This window comes from Lolium rigidum, chromosome 6, assembly GCF_022539505.1.
Source record: "Lolium rigidum isolate FL_2022 chromosome 6, APGP_CSIRO_Lrig_0.1, whole genome shotgun sequence".
Taxonomy (NCBI): domain Eukaryota; kingdom Viridiplantae; phylum Streptophyta; class Magnoliopsida; order Poales; family Poaceae; genus Lolium; species Lolium rigidum.
This window is the reverse complement of record NC_061513.1, coordinates 97,092,939-97,110,331: the sequence shown is the minus strand read 5'-3', so window position 1 is coordinate 97,110,331 and position 17,393 is coordinate 97,092,939. Positions and strand designations below refer to the sequence as shown.

Sequence of the window (17,393 nt, the reverse complement as noted above, 5' to 3'; positions counted from 1 at the left end):
TATAGCATCCATAATTGGCAGTGTATTGTTACCAAAATTCAAGCAAATGTCCCAGAAGTAATAGGAAAAAGGCTATATAAATGATGCTTATCATACTTCATACCCATTATTAATTTCCCGTCAAAAACGTGCGAAAGCTGGGTTCATCCTCTAAGAAGATTTTTTTTTTTTCCTCTAAGAAGATGTTCCCATCGATTCAACAAGCACTATGGGGCAGCTAACCCATTTCACAGAAACTCACCAAAAATTACTCGATATGGGGTGCGTGTAAGTAGCTTCTGAATCTCATGGTAACACACGAGCTAATACTGTAATACCTAGCTAACTATCATGCGCTCTGCTCTTCACCACCAGCATGTCACCGTCTTCATGTTTTGCAATCGCCTTCACCACTTCCCCTGTGCTCTAGTCTTCACTCTTCACCCCAGTAGGATACCGTCTTCCCGATCTTCTGCAGAGCCTTGACCACTTCCTCTGGGGTAATGTTTCCTGTCACTGTGACCTTGTTCGTCTCCTTCTCGAGTTGGTAACTCTCCATATCTGCACGTAAGCCATAAGCCTCGTTAATTATATATATGCAGGTGTGGAAAGTGACTGTTTGTATCGACTATTGAGTGGATAAAAGGCCTCCCTACCATCGATCGTCTTGATCGCCTTCTTGATCGACTTGATGCACCTGTCGCAGTGCATCCCAACCTTCAACTCCACTACCTGCAGTTGCCATGTGAATACACTTTCAGGCTCAAGCTGTAGAGAAGGATACGGATGTTCTACTTCTAGTTGCACAATAATTCAGAACTTCAGATACAAATATACTGTTGCATGAACAGAAGAACTGAGTAGTAGTAACTTACAGCCATGGCTTCCGAGCGAGTAGAACAGGACCCTACTAGGTACTGTGCAGGTGCAGCCACGACTTCTCAGGCAGCTCTGAAGTAGAGATGGCTATGTCTCTGTATCCTGAAGCTTATATACTACAACTGTACCTCTCACTTTTCTGCAAGCAACGGCAACTTTTGTTCTCCACCGTGAATGATAAAGCACATAGTATCGGTTCACTTTAAAGCTGTCTTCAAAGAGGCAGGCATTTCACACTTGGAAAGGGCACAGATTGCCGAAGTCTACCAGATACATGAGTAAGAATCTCCTTTTGAACTGGTTCCAGCTAATTCCTTCTGAAGTTACTGGTATACACGGCCTAACCTAGTGCACTATTCGTCAGTCGGAGGCTTAAACACGACACTAGTCAGTTCTTACTTTCTGGCATCAACATGGTGATTTAATATTTCATAATTATCATAGTAAGAGCCTCATAGTAATCATATGAGGTTTTTTTCTCTTATAAAAAGGAACACGAAAAGATGAGTAGATGACACCTGTTACAGTGTTCCAGTAGCTGACCTGATCAGAAATGGACTAACTAATGACTAACGACCTAAAGTCCTAAAAGAGAACATGACAAACCAAGAGCATAAGAATGTCAAATGATGACATCAATCCCAAAAAGGAAGATCTATTCGTCAGCTTCCGCATACTATACAACATCAGTCACCATCCAACAGCTGTGGGTCAACTTTTTAGCTGGCTGCTACCATTTGCCACAATTTCTTCATCACCAGCTTGCCTCTGCCGTCCAGACTCTACCACCGGTTGGACGGGTTGTATCATTTCGCCTTCCATCGCCAGTTTGACAACAACGTGGTTCCCCTCTCGCACTCCAAACGAGACCGGCACTTCTGGCGCAACCATCGATGCCGGTCCACTCTCTGGATCACCACCGTCCACCAGTTTCCCGTAGAAACTACCATCCTCCACGTTGTACAGGTTCGCCGTGCGGACCTCCTGCGCAAGCGCGCATGGCCAGCAGAACAGCCACTGCACGTAGTCCGTCAGTGACGCTGAGCCGCAGCACCACCTGCTTCTGGGCAGCCCGAGCTTCTTCCTCATCTGGATCCTCCAGAAACCCCCGTACAGAAGCCCAAAGAAGCACAGGACGATCCCTGCAGCACCGAAGGCGTCGCTGAGCACGTAGTCGTGAATGTTGAGTGCCGTGATGTTGAACACCCAGAACGGCGCGACGCACAGTAGCAGGAACATGACGGTGTGCACGTACATGTTGCCCAACCCGAGCCGCTCCATGTTCCAGCCGAACACGCAGAATGTGCACAGGAACGATAGGTAGCACGCCGTGGGATCCTCGCTGCAGTCGATCAGCTCCCCTGCCCACATCGGGTTGCCGACCACTGTTATTGCTTCGGCCGATTCGACTTCTGTTGTGTAAGGATGCTTGGTTTCTTCACAGGAGGCAGCATCATCGACGTCTCTGCCTAGAGGGCTGTATACGGTGTACACTCCCGCAACAACAGGCGCAGTGACTCCGAGGATGAAGAAGAAGTTATCGGCGAACTCGGAACGTGATCTGCTGGGGAAGCCCCAGTACAGGCTACAGTCAACGTACTGAGAGATGCAAGTGATGTGGAGGAGGGCCACCACGAAGGATATGTGTGCTCGCTCATTAGGCCGCTGGGTGCCATTCTTGCAGTAAACCTTTCTAAGGTCGGCGACGTCCTCTGGCCTCCACCGGCAGAGGAGAACAAGGTGGTGGATGAAGCTGGGATGCTGGTATATGCTCATGAGAGTGAAAAGGGCGTTGAGGATTTGGTTGTCGATCTCTATCCAGTGGTCTCTCAAGGCCTTGGAAGGAAATGCCTCGTTCAACAATCCTAGCAGGAGCAGTCCTAACATGGCACCAGCAGCGGCAACACAGAGCAGCCAGATGAGAAGAGCAATGTTCAGAGGATGCTTGAGAAGGTTCTTGCAAATGGTGAAGAGTGTGCTCCACTCGATTCTTCTGACGAAGTGGACATGGAGATAGCGGTGGATGCCGATCGATGGTAGCTTAAAACTTCCCAGTGGTGCACAAAGGTTTATTTCCTTTAGCCATTGCACAGAAGGAGTTGCTTTGAGGAAATCCAGAAGCCGTCTTTCATGATGATCTTCCTTTTGCATTAGTCCGTCATGTAGAGCAGGAACCGTGATGTGATATTCAGTCAAAATTGGTGAATTTGCATCTGAACGTGGTACGTCTTCTATATCATCCTCGGTAATATTGTGACTCATTTTGTTATGTGTGGCTGAACTTTGTACTTTTGGCTGTCTAAGGACAGAGGATGATGATCTTCAAGCTGTGGCTCAAAGGAATTGCAGCTGCTATCAAATTGAAAACAAAAGAGGGTTACAATTGAATCGTGGATTTCAGACTTTAAGTAGGACGAGTGCATACTAGTGGAACCACAAATATGCTATGAATTATGATATGAAGCTTTTGATATAAACGCAATAACATGTATCAAGTTCTCCAAAACTGTAGTCGCACCACACAGATTGTTCAGGTGTCATATCTCAAATGTTAATCAGAAGGCATGTACTAGTATGTATATGAGCATGTCCACTGGCCACTAGGCTTCTTTCATTTAAGTCAATTCAACCTTGTATGATCGAGATGTGTGAAAGAAATACCAAAAATATTCATTTTAACTTTTTAACTTATGTGCTGCAAAAATCTAGGGGAAAACACCAACATGTATGAGATCCATTGATCATAACAGATATTGGCTCTTGTGAAGTTCAAAAGCATAGATCCCCACCAAATTCGTATTCTTATAGAATAATCTTCCATTTCTTGAATCAAAGAGCACAGTACGCATGAACTGAAAAAAAAAAGCAGAGCCATGTCAAAACTGAACATACCTCTCAGATGGAGAGGAGACACCAATCAAAGCAAATATCCAGCCCGCAGGAACTGGACGAAAATCTGCTCACTTGATCAACCGAATTCAGAACACACCAGGCTCCGAGAATCCTAGGTGGAGTACAATTGAATAAAGGGGGGAACCAAGGGATTCTGAAGTTGTGATGAGCTACAGAAGTAGTGCTGCAGAGGAGCTGAAATAGGGGAAAGCGGTAGCCGGCCGGCAAGCAGGTAGCTAAACTGGGACGCGGATCTTGACGAACGACACCTGGGGTGGTATTTGACTCAAACAACCGGAACAAAATCTTTCCTTGTGAGCGAAGGACTTCGGGTTCGCCGGAACATCGCTGTAACCTTCTACTCGAGCAGTCAGTCTTGACTATTGAAACATCACAAGTGCATCACTTCGACGGGACTTGAAACAAGTGGTTGTTCAATCTCGAAAAAAAAGTGCTTGTTGCGCCGGCCCGATGGAACAAGTCAGCCGGTCAAGCTTGGGGGCATGGCGATACAGTACAAGCCTAGTTAGTGTGGAGTCTAATCCTACGTCATGGATGGAACTTCAAAGTCCCAGGCCGAGTCATCCTCGCCGTGCCTGCGCTGCGCGAGAGAGATCGAGCACACTGGGGTTGATGCCGTCTGCCGGGGAAGAGAGCACGCGTCTCCAAGATGAGCAGGGGGTGTGGACTTACTAGGGGAAGATCCTGGAGAAGAGCTGGAGGGGTGGGCTGCACGCGCGCGCACCACCGGGGCTCCGACACTCCGCGCCGCCGGAATCTTTGCTGACCTCTCCTCCTCGAAGACCGATGTGTCTGACATGGTCGCGCCTCCATGGTTCCAGGTTGACCGACCGGCCAAGAGACCGAGAACGGTTTTTTTTTTCCCACAAAGCTCACTTTTTTCTTGACGACTTCAGAATTGAGACCGTCTAAAATATCATTTCTTTTTACAATCAATACCATTTATATTTACAGTAGTAAATAGTACATAGTAGAAATACATGGGTCGCTTCTAGCAATTACAAAATAAATTTTAAAATAAACAAGCAAATCTTTGAGTTTTTCGAACTCTTTCTTCTTTCATGACATAATTTTGAACTTTCGTAAAGACAAACGAAGAAAAATACCAAACCATAGACTTTACCAACGAAGGTTTCGCGTAAGTTTAATTTGAGCCGCAATAACAAAGCTATATACACGCGTGCAACTATTAATATAGTGAACCAACATCTACAAAAGTACAAACACTAGTATGCTATGGGAAAACTGAACAACCATGTCGAGGACGTAACTATTGGACATATAGTTGAGGGTAATCCTCCTGACGGCAACTATGAAAAAAGATTCATAATCGATCAGCAAAGCACTACATAATTTTAGACTTCCAACACAATCATTGACATCGGGAAGAAGATCTTGTCGTCGAATGAAAGACCAAAGATCAACTAATGTAGAACATGCCATCTCCATTGAGACGGAGTCCACAAAGAAGGCACCTACCAAAACCTTAACCTAATATCTCAAAAACTTTTCATTAGAAAAACTCCTTGCATATATCGAATCTCCACCTCTCCCAACATAGGTGAGGCCGGCCAGAGGAGGAGGCGGAGGTGGAGGCGGCACTAGATTCTTAGGAGTCGACATATGTCGTGGTTCTTAAACTATCATCTCTTTGTATTTTAAATTCAAAAAATCATACGTAACACTTCTAAGATAAGATCACCGTCACCCTAGCCATTTTTTTCTCCGTTCCACCTACCCTATTCCACTGGCATTCCACCCATTTTTTGCCCAAAGTTAGAATGCCTCTAGTCTTGACCACATTGAAATTTCTTGGAGATAATCTCACTTGCACGCAACTGAAAGGATCATATGCCGCACCTAGAGCGGGGGTGAATAGGTGCTAACCAATTTTTAGTTCTTTTTCAATTTAGGCTTGACACAAAGGTAAATTCTCTAGATATGCAACTAAGTGAATTTACCTATATGACAAGACTAACAACTAAGCACGATATAGCTACGCAATATATAGGAGATAGAATAGGATAGAGGTAACCGAGAGTGGAGCACGCGATGACACGGAGATGATTCCCGTAGTTCCCTTCCTTTGCAAGAAGGTACGTCTACGTTTGGAGGAGTGTGGTTGCTACGAAAGCCAAACCAACAGCCACGAAGGCTTCACTCAGATCTCCTATGAGCAACGCCACGAAGGCCTAGCCCACTTCCACTAAGGTATTTCCTCGAGGTGGAAACCGGGCCTTTACAAGGTTCTTGGGGCACACATCCACAACCGAATTGGAGGCTCCCAAATCTGTAACAACACAACAATCAACAACAATACATTAACAACAATCAATTAGGGATCCAAAGAGGAACACTAGCAAGAGGGCCCTCAAGCATATGAGGGTGAAATGTAAATCGCTTCGGTGAGAATGTAGATCGGTGTCTTCTCCTTCGAATCTCCAAAGATCAAGAGCTTTGGTTGGGGGAGGGAGGAGATCTTGCAAATCTTGTGTTCTTGAGGTGAGGTGAGACTTGGAAGATTTTTCTTCAATGATTGAGCAAGGAGGAAGGAAGAAGGGGGTATAAATACCCCCTCTCAAAATCCAGCCGTTGGAAGCTTTCGAGGGCTGGATAATCCGGCCTAAGTTGGGGCCGGATAATCCGCGCCCCCCCCCCAAAAAAAATCCGGCCTTCTGGAATTTCCGGTCAAATGTCCGGGGAAAAATCCGGCCTCATGCCAGGGGAGTACTGAGCCGCGTCGCCTCTGGTCCTTAGCCAAAATCTGGGGGCCGGATATTTTGCAAACTAGTTGGTACCCCGCGCGTTGCTACGGAACTTTAAAGATAACTTGAAGATGATTTTAGAAAATAATTTTAAGAATATAAGAAAGTAATAACATATGTATCAGTTTTATACGATGAGGTGAAACATCTAAGGCACATGCACACACGGCCTTAATTATTTTAAAAAATACTACATATGTGCCATCAAAGAGAAAAAACCTTCAGCCACGCGCACATGAGTGTTTCTCACTGCAGTAGACTGACTCTTTTAACACAAATGACGGTACAAATAGAAATACATCTGGTATGGACCCGCCAGTATATATAATATGTCCATATAATATATATAGAGAGAGAGGGAAAAAAAACTCCGGCAGCTTTCCCCATATCCCGTTTTAACCCAGCGAATCAGCATTGCGTCCTGTCCCGCGAGACCTTCTCTGCGGCGGACGGGCCGCGCGACATTCTCAACTTCGTAAGGATTTGCCTGCGTTCTGGAGTTCTGGCAGTACCTGGATTAGTTGCGTAGAGAAATTCAATCTGGCCGGGGGGAAATCTTCCTCGATATGTGGTCACGCAGTGGACGCTCATCGTGCTTGCCGGCGCACCCGGCCGGGTGGGCACGATGCGCGCAGGCGCTAATGGCAAGGAGCTACTCCGCTTTGGCCCAAGTGTCGCTCGTTTGAACGCTCGGCTCGACTGCTATCTCTTTCTGATCCTGCTCCGACCCAAGCGACAACACGGTGGAGGCATGCGGCGTGTGCGCTTGCGATCCTGCAGTGTCAAGCTCGAGGTGTAATGCAAGGCTCTCTATGCCAGGTAAGGGATTAAATACTACCAAGAAGCGGAGGAGCATGGTGGGTTAAGAAGTGGAGCGGTCATCAGCTGTTAGCACTCCAGCATTACTGCTAAGAAGAGGAACAGAATTCGTAAGTGGAGCCTTAATCGGGAAAAGTTAATGGGATGCTTTTATTTGCTGATCAGAAGGTTGCGTCCTTTTATTTGCTGATCAGAAGGATGCTGTGGCGCAGTGAAACAAATGTTCGCCATGTGACATATTGTAAGAAAATCTGGTGCATATAAATTTGATCAAACAACTCTGATAATTTTAGATGACGTGGCTAACTGTGGAAGCAGTTTGCAAACATTAAATGCACATAGTGGGGATCAACTTTATAGATATTATAGATATCCGGCCCGGATAATCCGGTGCAAAAATCCGGCCTTGGGGAATTTCCGGTCAAAAATCCGGCCAAAAGTCTGGGGCAGTACTGAGCAGTCAAGTCTTGAGTCCTTAGACAAATTTTGGGGGGCGGATATTTTGCAAATATCCGGCCCGGATTATCCGGCCTGGTGAAACTGTTTCAGCTTCCTTTTGACTTGTGTTTCCACACAAGACACTCACAAACATGTATCTATGTAATCTCTGCACCACTTCATCAAACATTAGTGTATCTCATATATTGACATCAAACACTCCAAAACATAATACGTGAGAGATGTTCTTTCAATCTCCCCCTTTTTGGTGTTTGATGACAATATACGGATTTGCAAGAAAGAACATTATAGAGAACACTCATGTTGGCAAAACATAGAGGCACTCCCCCTACATGTGTGCATACAAGTAATTTGCATTTGAATACAAATGCACAACATATAAGTGTGAAGTGCCTCAACACAAGAGATATCCAACATGAGTTTAAGCATGAGACATGTGCAAGTATATAGAAGAGACAAGGTGAAAAAGATCATACCCATATGGAGATATATAATACCGGAAAAGTAAATATCACACCATAACATAAACCTTGGTCTCAACATATAGAATTCCGAAAACCCAACATAATGTCTCACAAACCACACACATATCACATAGTTTTGAACGAACCATAACCAAGCCAAAGAGTTCAAATGAATGACATAAAAGAGAACACAAGCGATAAAAGAATGGTAAACGCATATGCTTGTGCCCGACCCTAGCAAATCCCGTAAAGAAGTCCTAGTAGAACACTTCTCCCCCTTTGGCATCGAGACGCCAAAAAGGGGAAAAGCGCGATGCTACACGCCCCATAAAGATCACTTGGAGTCCTCAGAGTCGCGATCTTCATCGCTATCAGCGTCGGGAGGAGAATCGCGAGCAATGCTAGCCCTCAGAATGCTCTGCTCAAGATCAGCCCACGGAACCTGGGAGGAGTGCCACCCACTGTAAGCTGGGTGAACTGGCAGCTGAGGCGGAGGTCCTTGCTCACCACTGAGCTTGTGAAGGATGACGGCCTGTGTGTGCTGAATCTCAGAACGCCGACGACTGGCCTCAAAGTTCTCCTTGTGTATCTCAATGTTCATGCACAGAACATTGCGCTGGAACCAAGTGAGCTTCTTCACATTCCTCTGAGTCACTGGAGAAGCAACAGAGTGACCGGGTGCATAGCCACTAGAGCGGGCATCTCCCATGAAAGAACCAGCAGCAGGTGCAGCACTGGGGACATACTTCTTCTTGTAAGCTTTCTTGACTGTGTGGCTCTCAGTAGGGAAGCGACTAAGATCAACAGTGAGGTTGGCAGTATTGTTGATGAGGAGCTAAATATATGGAGCATAGGGAATAGAAGTCCGAGACACCATAGCATCATGAATCTCATGAAAGATAAAATCCATGATATCAAGAGTGAAGCCATGTTCCTCATCACCATCTTGGGCACACTGAAAGGATAGATGCATAAGATCCACAAGAGCTCCACGGATAGCATCATTGTTTCCACCACTTGGAGAGATGGTGGCTCTAAAGAAACGGAGCAGCTGGCCATATATAGGAAGGAGCCCCTTGGTAGAACCAACAGCACCAGTTGCATCATAAAGCTCATAGAGCACAATCTTATCCGTCTTCTGAGGGACATGAAGGCGATGACCACCTCCCGAGGGAAGACCAAGTATTGAAGCAAACCGGGCCAAAGATGCCTCACAACGGGTAGAGCCAGTCATCCACTGCAAGGTCCGTGCTTCATCTTTCTTGATAGCAAGGGTAGCAAAGAATTGCTTGATCAACTCCGGACTGTAGTCACATTGAATCTTCATAAGATCCTGCAGGCCCATTCTTCCTGTGACCCAAATAGCATCTGAAAAATGATCATTCACTGCCAGAAACTCCACATTGATTGCTTGCATAGGTCTAACTTTCTTCATCGGTTCATATATATCTTTGAAGATGTACTCTTGTTCCAAGCACCAGAAACGCGAGTCCTCAATCTCTTGATCCCTCTCAACGTCTTCATACCAGTTCTTTTGACGGATCGCAAGCATAAGAGATGATGTCCATGGTCTTGTAGTTTTCCCTGGAAGCCTTGCCTTTCCGCCTAAGAGTAGCTGACTCGCGAGGAGCATTAGGAGCAAACTCATCGCTCGATTTTGAAGTTCTAGCGCGCCTCCGAGTACCACTACCTGTGAAGAGCAAAGACAGATATCAAAGAGAAGATAATGCTCATAAGTCATGCATTGATACAGTAATGTACTCTAGAAACATTGATGAGGTCTAAGACCCCGTGTGTGGCCCAATCTCGCGGATTGACTTCGAAACCAAGGGGAGAGATGGGAGAACGCGAGGAACACGAAGAACACGACGAACACGAGGAACTCCGAGACTCACGCACGCACACCAACCCGATACACCCGATGCTTACCTCCGTGGCTCGATGGACCACGCCAATAGAATCTCCGAGGAAGAGGCCGTGGCAGAATTCCCGGAGAGAGATTGGGGTTGGAGAGGAAGAGCTTGGTGAGGGAGAGAGAGTAACTTGTACTAGAATCTCACTCAACAAGATCAAAGTCAACAACCAAGGTGCCTTGATTACAGAGGGATGATACCCAAGGGAGACTAAGCTCAAAGGTAGGTTTGAGTTCAAAACAAGTCTAAGGGGTAAGGAAGGGGTCCAGGCTACTTATATAGGCATACATGGCCAGCAAGGGCGAAAAGGTACGCGAAAGGATAACTTAGGCAGTTTGGTGGGTCATTCCCATCAGATCCGGTCTGACCGGGCCTGTGACCGGGCTGTCCGGTCCTGGGTCCGGTCGACCGGGCGCAAACCGGGTTTCTCCGAAGTTTCCGGTCTTCGTCCGGTACGAGGGAGCTGCGCCGGTTGGCGCCCGGTTGACCGGGCCTATGACCGGGGCGCCCGGTTGTGGGTCCGGTCTGACCGGGTCCTGGACCGGCCAGCGTCCGTCTCTTCCTTGGAGCGCTTCGAGCGACGTCGGCTTCGGCTTCATGATCCTCTCCATGTCCAGCTGCTCTTCTCCTTCCCTTGACCTTGCACCGTGGGAGTTCCTTCTCTCTTGGTCCTTGTCGATGTCGGCACCTATGGACACCATGATGATAGGCATGACGTAGCATACCATTCAAGTTGGTGTTGAGGTCAACCCTAGAGAGGAAAGAGTTCACCTTGACATATATGGCGGGGGTTTGTGTTGTTGGTCCACTTGGGGGACTCCTTGGCCATGGTGTAGCGTCGACGATAGGCGGGGCTGCACTTGACGGTCTTGAGGTGGAGGTGTCCGAAGGCCACCCCACATCATCTCCCCCCCCCCCTTGGGAAAGAGTCGTCCTCGACTCTTGCATTTCCTCATCGACGGTGTAGTCCATGACGGTTGTCCCATGTTGTGGTAGAGGGATAAAGTGGCGGTCGAAGAAGAGCGTGGGGAAAAACAACTTGCAAATGGAAAACTTGTGGATGCCAATTTTGTGATCGGCGAACAAGAGGTTCTCAAGCAAATACGAAGCATCAAGTCGTTTCTCCAAGAGGCATTTGACAAAAATGGGAACCAAAAGAGTGTCGGTGTATTCAAAATTTGGTGGGGCAAAAGTTTGTGCATGTAAAAGTTTGGTTTGTAAAGTGTCAAAAATGTGATGTGTAGCATTGTCCCACACAAATGGAACAATCAAAAGGCAAGTGTCGGCGGCAAAATTTTGGGCAAAATTGTTATGTGCAATGGCAAAGAGATGGAAACGTCTAGCTTGGGAAAGTATGGTTGGCGTGAGCCAAGTATGGGTATCCTCAAGCGTCAAAGAATCCATTTCAATTGCCAAAGATGAAAGGAGAAATCCAAAGAAGAGCAACTTTATGAGTGACATGTGGCACAAGATGCATAAGGTGTCTCTCACATGTATGACATGGTCCTTGAGATTCTCGGAGTGTATGATGATAATATCAAGACATATAACACCCATTGTGCCAACAAGATGTGTCAAGATATGTTGCATAAGAGGCAAAAGAGGTGACGAGGCATTGGTCCAAACCGGAAGTTCGACAAGACAAGCCGGAAACACACGAGGGCGAAGGCGTTTGGGAACATACCCTTTGGCGTGAATCCCATGGGTTGGATCATGTATCTCGTCCTTGTTGGGGTAGCTCTCAATTGCGCGTTTCGTGAGCTCATGCTCCGTAGCGGTGGAAGTTGTCATTCGGGTACCTATACACACAATAGAGAGAACAAAAAGCGTGTGTGCATGGTAGAGGAACACATCATCCATCATGATGTTCCATGTCTTGTGCACATCACCATTAGTGTCAATCAAGATAGTATGAAATGCATGGCGATGGTGCATATGGCAAGAAGGTGCATTCATGGCATGTGGTAACTCATGATCATCAAAAATAGAGAAGGCTATGGGGGCCATCTCGTGGACAATGAAATAAGCATTCTTGCATACCAAACATAAGAAAGAACAATTGTTTACAATTTTGGATGCAAGGATCATGGAATGGTGTAAACATTTGGGGCAAAGCATGCGGAACATGTTATTATTGTTGTCGACAACCCTATGGGAAGAGCAAGTGTTCATCAAGGGTGTGACAACACAAGCATTATCATAATCATTATCATGGCAAGCAAGCGGGGAAAACGTGAAACTCTCGTAGCATGGCATGTTCATGGTATCACAAGCACGCAATTTCACATGATCAACAATGTTATCAAGCAAAGCATCACATGGGAAAGTGAAAGTGGCATGTGACGTAGCAAATGTATCATCAAGATCATGCATGCACTCATAAGTCATCATGTCCACTAGTGGGATCATGGCATCATCAACACCTATCTTGTTACCTTTGTAGGCCGACTCATTTGAGGTAGGTGTTGTGGAAGTAGGAGGATCCATGTGGTCGACATGTCCGTCTTGAAGCAAGCATGGTGAGATATCATCATCTTCATGCACCATGTACATCGTCTCCATGAGCGGAAACTCGTCCTCCGTTGAACCTAGTGCAACATAAGAAGACACAAACGAGGGAGAGGTTAATGTGTTAGCAAATGCGATGTCCTCCATGGACCTATCATCTACCTCTCTCAACTCACTTTGTGTATCACTCATGTCCTCCAAACGGAAGCACTCAAACTCACATATGGGGTGGAAGTCACTCAACTCACTGTCACTCTCACTCAAGTGGGCTAAGTGGCTCTCATGCTCACATGGGATTGGTACCAACTCATCAATGAAGCATAGGGGAGTGGGCTCGACTTTCTCATCTCCATGCGCCTCCTTGGTTGAAGGGAAATTCCCATGCTCAACCATCTCAACTCCATCGCCTCCCAAGTCGTCCTCCATGGGTGGCGCCGTAGTGACATGGAGAGCTAGGCTCGGATCCACATCATCCTTGCGATGGCCTTGGAGGTTTTCATCTTGAAGTGTGGGCGACGTAGGCTTCTTGGTGGCTTGGGCTTGTAGCTCGTCGAAGTAGAGCATCTTGGCGCTTGGCTTTGTGCATTGCCATGCCTCGTGACCCTTGGCCTTGCACACCTCACATAGGAGATTGGGACATTCCCGTGGAGGGTGGCCTTGTTGCTTGCACTTGTAGCATCGGAGTCCATAGGCACGTGACGAGGTAGAGGCCATTGTGGTGGTGGGACAAGAGGTGGAAGTCGCCTTATGAGGAAGGTATGCTCGATGTGCACTTGCCATCCTTGGAGTGGTAGGCACCCTATCATGGTGTTTGTCGCCTTCATATCGAGGCTCTCGTCTTCGTGCATCATCACCATGGCTTGAGTGGTGTCGTCGAAGACTCGTGGAAGATGTTGGTCGATGGCGATCATGAAGTGGCTTGTGGTGGCGAAGCTCATGTGTTGACGTATGTCGATGACGGTCCTTGCCATGCCTAGATGATGGCTCATGCGACTTGGCATGTTGCTTGCGGCGCCTTGTGGAGCTTGGCGAAGAGTGTCGATGACGCTCATGATGGGGACGCTCTTGATGCTCCATATGGTGTACTTGAAGTCGACGATCTTGTGCATAAGCACTCTCATGGTGGCGCATTGTGGAGCTCGGAGACGAGTGTCGATGACGATCATGATGAGGACGCTCTTGATGATCCATATGATGGTGCCATCGTGGAGGTCCTCAATCTTCATATGTAGCTCCATTGGCCAAGTAGGCGTTGCTCATGGTGGAGTCGAAGTGAGGCTCCACCATGGTGTCGATGTCGTAGGCGTGGCGTTGCTCCACCATGTCGTCGATGTCGAAGGCGTGGCGTTGCTCCACCATGTCGTCGATGTCGTACTCGTGGTGTTGCTCCACCATGTCGTCCATGCTTGGTGAGCCATTGTCGATGTAGAGCTCGTCGAAGGCGTCCTCAAGGTGGTGCTCCACCATGTCGTCCATGCTTGAGGAGCCATTGTCGATGTAGAGCTCCTCGATGTTGGTCATGTCGGTGATGCTCGCGGAGCCATAGTCGGTGTCGAGCTCCACATGTTCCTCCACATCCGCGGTGCTTGAAGAGGAATCCTCCTCGAAGTGCTCCGTGTACTCCTCCGTATCTTCTTCGTCGCTATACATGTTAGCATGACAAGATCTATATGGTGTATGTTAGTGAAAGAACACTACCTCGCACTCTTACCAAGGTAAGATAGTATTGAGGTAATCAACCAAGCCAAAAGCAAGATCAAGTGTATCGGGTACATACGCAAAAACCACACGCAAAAGCTAGCAAATATGGTGTTAGGTGAGTATGGTGGAAAGCCAAAAGACAAAATCCAAGATCGAGTATGTTGTTAAAAGTGGGTGAGGTCCAAAAAACTCAAATGTCAAAGCGATGATCACTATAAACACGAAAAAGATATGGAACGCACACACGAGATGAACGGGGTTAGTGCGACCAAGGAATGAGCGGAAAAGTGTAAGAAGCCCTTAAGCAAGGGTGCTCGGTGTCACACTAACACAAGAAGAGATCAAAGCTTTGGTTGCAAACGAAGAGACAACAAGATTCACACGCGGCCTCTCTTCTCTTATCTCTCTTTTGCTTAAAAGCTTTTTCTCTTTTGTTTATGGTGGCACTTGCACTCTTTTGTATCTATATGTATGACGGCTTTTTCTCGCACTATGTTAGCGTTAACTCGCTTTTGCTATCTTGCCACACGAGTTTTGCTTAGAAGCTTGACTCCACACTACACACACACCTCACAATCGGGGCCACGTGCAATGTCTCGCAACACTCAATAAGCAATGCTCGATAGGATAGATCGCAAAAGAAGAGGGGTTACAAGGGGAATGCAAGTTATACCTAAGATGTTAGGCGGTGATGAACACACAACTTGCGATGAAGGTGGTGGTGTCAAGAGTACGGTTGCAAGTCCGGGGTGCCGAGGATGTCGTCGCTTGCTTCGTAGCTGCGGATTAGTTGTACAAACAAGGCACTCAAACCGGAACAAGCAAACACAAGTTAGCGGAAGAAAAGGGTCAAAGTAGCTTGGCGGTGGTGGCGGTGGTAAGCCGGTGGTGGTGGTGTCGATGCTCTTGCGGTTGCGGCGGAGGTTATGGCGCCGCGGTGATGTTTCCCGGTGGTTTGGGGAGGGTGGCGGTGCCTGCCGGCGGCGGAGAGTGTGGCGGTGGTTGGCGGAGGTGGTGGTGGAGGTGGCGCCCGGTTGGCGCCCGGTTGACCAGGCCCTGGACCGGCCTGCCCGGTCTACAGCCCGGTTGACCGGGTTCTGGCCCGGTTGGCGCCCGGTTGGCGCCCGGTCTGGCGCCCGGTTGACCGGCCCTGGCGCCAGGCTGTCCGGTCACTGGCCCGGTTTGCGCCCGGTCGACCGGATTTCGCGGGCACAGTTTTTCTCTCTCCTGTTCTTGAGCGAAATCAAGCCAAATCGACCAAAACGAAGGGAAATGATGGAATTGGGGGCTAAAAGTTGGGGAGATAGTAGATCAAGCACTCCAACACCAAATCCATGGACCAAAACCACTCAAAACGCAACCAAATCGCAGATCGGTCAAGAGGCAAATTAGGGCTATTTTTGGGGATTTTTGGGGAAAATTTTTAGAGACGAAATTGGATGGGTGGGGGGTCAAATCCGCGGAAACCAAAGGCTGCTGATACCATATGATGAGGTCTAAGACCCCGTGTGTGGCCCAATCTCGCGGATTGACTTCGAAACCAAGGGGAGAGATGGGAGAACGCGAGGAACACGAAGAACACGACGAACACGAGGAACTCCGAGACTCACGCACGCACACCAACCCGATACACCCGATGCTTACCTCCGTGGCTCGATGGACCACGCCAATAGAATCTCCGAGGAAGAGGCCGTGGCAGAATTCCCGGAGAGAGATTGGGGTTGGAGAGGAAGAGCTTGGTGAGGGAGAGAGAGTAACTTGTACTAGAATCTCACTCAACAAGATCAAAGTCAACAACCAAGGTGCCTTGATTACAGAGGGATGATACCCAAGGGAGACTAAGCTCAAAGGTAGGTTTGAGTTCAAAACAAGTCTAAGGGGTAAGGAAGGGGTCCAGGCTACTTATATAGGCATACATGGCCAGCAAGGGCGAAAAGGTACGCGAAAGGATAACTTAGGCAGTTTGGTGGGTCATTCCCGTCAGATCCGGTTTGGATCCGGTCTGACCGGGCCTGTGACCGGGCTGTCCGGTCCTGGGTCCGGTCGACCGGGCGCAAACCGGGTTTCTCCGAAGTTTCCGGTCTTCGTCCGGTACGAGGGAGCTGCGCCGGTTGGCGCCCGGTTGACCGGGCCTATGACCGGGGCGCCCGGTTGTGGGTCCGGTCTGACCGGGTCCTGGACCGGCCAGCGTCCTTCTCTTCCTTGGAGCGCTTCGAGCGACGTCGGGTTCGGCTTCGTGATCATCTCCATGTCCAGCTGCTCTTCTCCTTCCCTTGACCTTGCACCGTGGGAGTTCCTTCTCTCTTGGTCCTTGTCGATGTCGGGACCTATGGACACCATGATGATAGGCATGAGGTAGCATACCATTCAAGTTGGTGTTGAGGTCAACCATAGAGAGGAAAGAGTTCACCTTGACATATATGGCGGGGGTTTGTATTGTTGGTCCACTTGGGGGACTCCTTGGCCATGGTGTAGCGTCGACGATAGGCGGGGCTGCACTTGACGGTCTTGAGGTGGAGGTGTCCGAAGGCCACCCCACATCAAACATACTATGAGTCGATAAAAGTTTAGACATGAAAGATTGAGACAAAACTACAACAGCAACATAGCTCCAGGCCGGATAATCCGGGGTCCCCGAGGGGCGGATAATCCGGCGGGCGCGGGGACCGGATAATCCGGCCCCTGCGATTTTGCAGAGATCTTAAGCAAAACTTGTCTACACACCAGATCGGCCTCATAGCATGCAAGAGGAGTATACTACACACGATTTGGAACACCTAAACACCATCTCAACCAAGAAAATAGCACATACAAATCACAACACCTAGGGTTAGGGATTGTGAGTCATACCCTCTTCCATTGGAGGAGCCGCTTGGAGGAGATGAGAGCTAGGGAGGAGGGGCACCCGATCCACCCAAAAACTCCGAGAGGGAGCGGACAGGGCGGCTCCGGCGAGGAGGAGGAGCTCCGGCGATCTTGAGGGGAGAGAGAGG

The 17,393-nt window shown here is 48.2% G+C and overlaps 3 protein-coding genes across 4 annotated transcripts in view; all 3 read right to left on the bottom strand.

The window, feature by feature from the left end:
* LOC124666798 overlaps nucleotides 1-3,857 on the bottom strand; it is a 58,986-nt gene extending 55,129 nt beyond the window's left edge. The window contains exon 1 of the mRNA XM_047204124.1: nucleotides 3,751-3,857. The gene's annotated coding sequence lies outside the window, so the exon portion shown is untranslated. The remainder of the gene's footprint in view (nucleotides 1-3,750) is intronic.
* On the bottom strand, nucleotides 59-1,190 carry LOC124666800 (copper transport protein CCH). The gene is made up of 3 exons (XM_047204130.1): nucleotides 855-1,190; nucleotides 636-711; nucleotides 59-540 (listed from the first exon to the last, which is right to left on the bottom strand). The coding sequence occupies exons 1-3, from the start codon at nucleotides 858-860 to the stop codon at nucleotides 413-415; spliced, it is 210 nt and encodes a 69-aa protein (XP_047060086.1). The 5' UTR covers nucleotides 861-1,190; the 3' UTR covers nucleotides 59-412.
* On the bottom strand, nucleotides 1,300-3,863 carry LOC124666799. 2 transcript variants are annotated; one of them, XM_047204128.1, is made up of 2 exons: nucleotides 3,751-3,863; nucleotides 1,300-3,207 (listed from the first exon to the last, which is right to left on the bottom strand). In XM_047204128.1, the coding sequence occupies exon 2, from the start codon at nucleotides 3,118-3,120 to the stop codon at nucleotides 1,570-1,572; it is 1,551 nt and encodes a 516-aa protein (XP_047060084.1). In that variant the 5' UTR covers nucleotides 3,121-3,207; nucleotides 3,751-3,863; the 3' UTR covers nucleotides 1,300-1,569. The 2 variants fall into 2 exon arrangements, with proteins under 2 accessions (XP_047060084.1, XP_047060085.1); XM_047204129.1 differs by having other exon boundaries at nucleotides 1,300-3,210; nucleotides 3,751-3,859.
* Nucleotides 3,864-17,393: the final 13,530 nt, after the last annotated feature.

Excerpts from the sequence above, each read along its gene's own strand:
- LOC124666800 (XM_047204130.1), bottom strand. Across the intron at positions 541-635 it reads GGCGATCAAGACGATCGATG|ATATGGAGAGTTACCAACTC; the intron begins GTAGGGAGGCCT and ends GCTTACGTGCAG.
- LOC124666799 (XM_047204128.1), bottom strand. The coding sequence starts at position 3,120 with ATGAGTCACAATATTACCGAGGATGATATAGAAGACGTACCACGTTCA.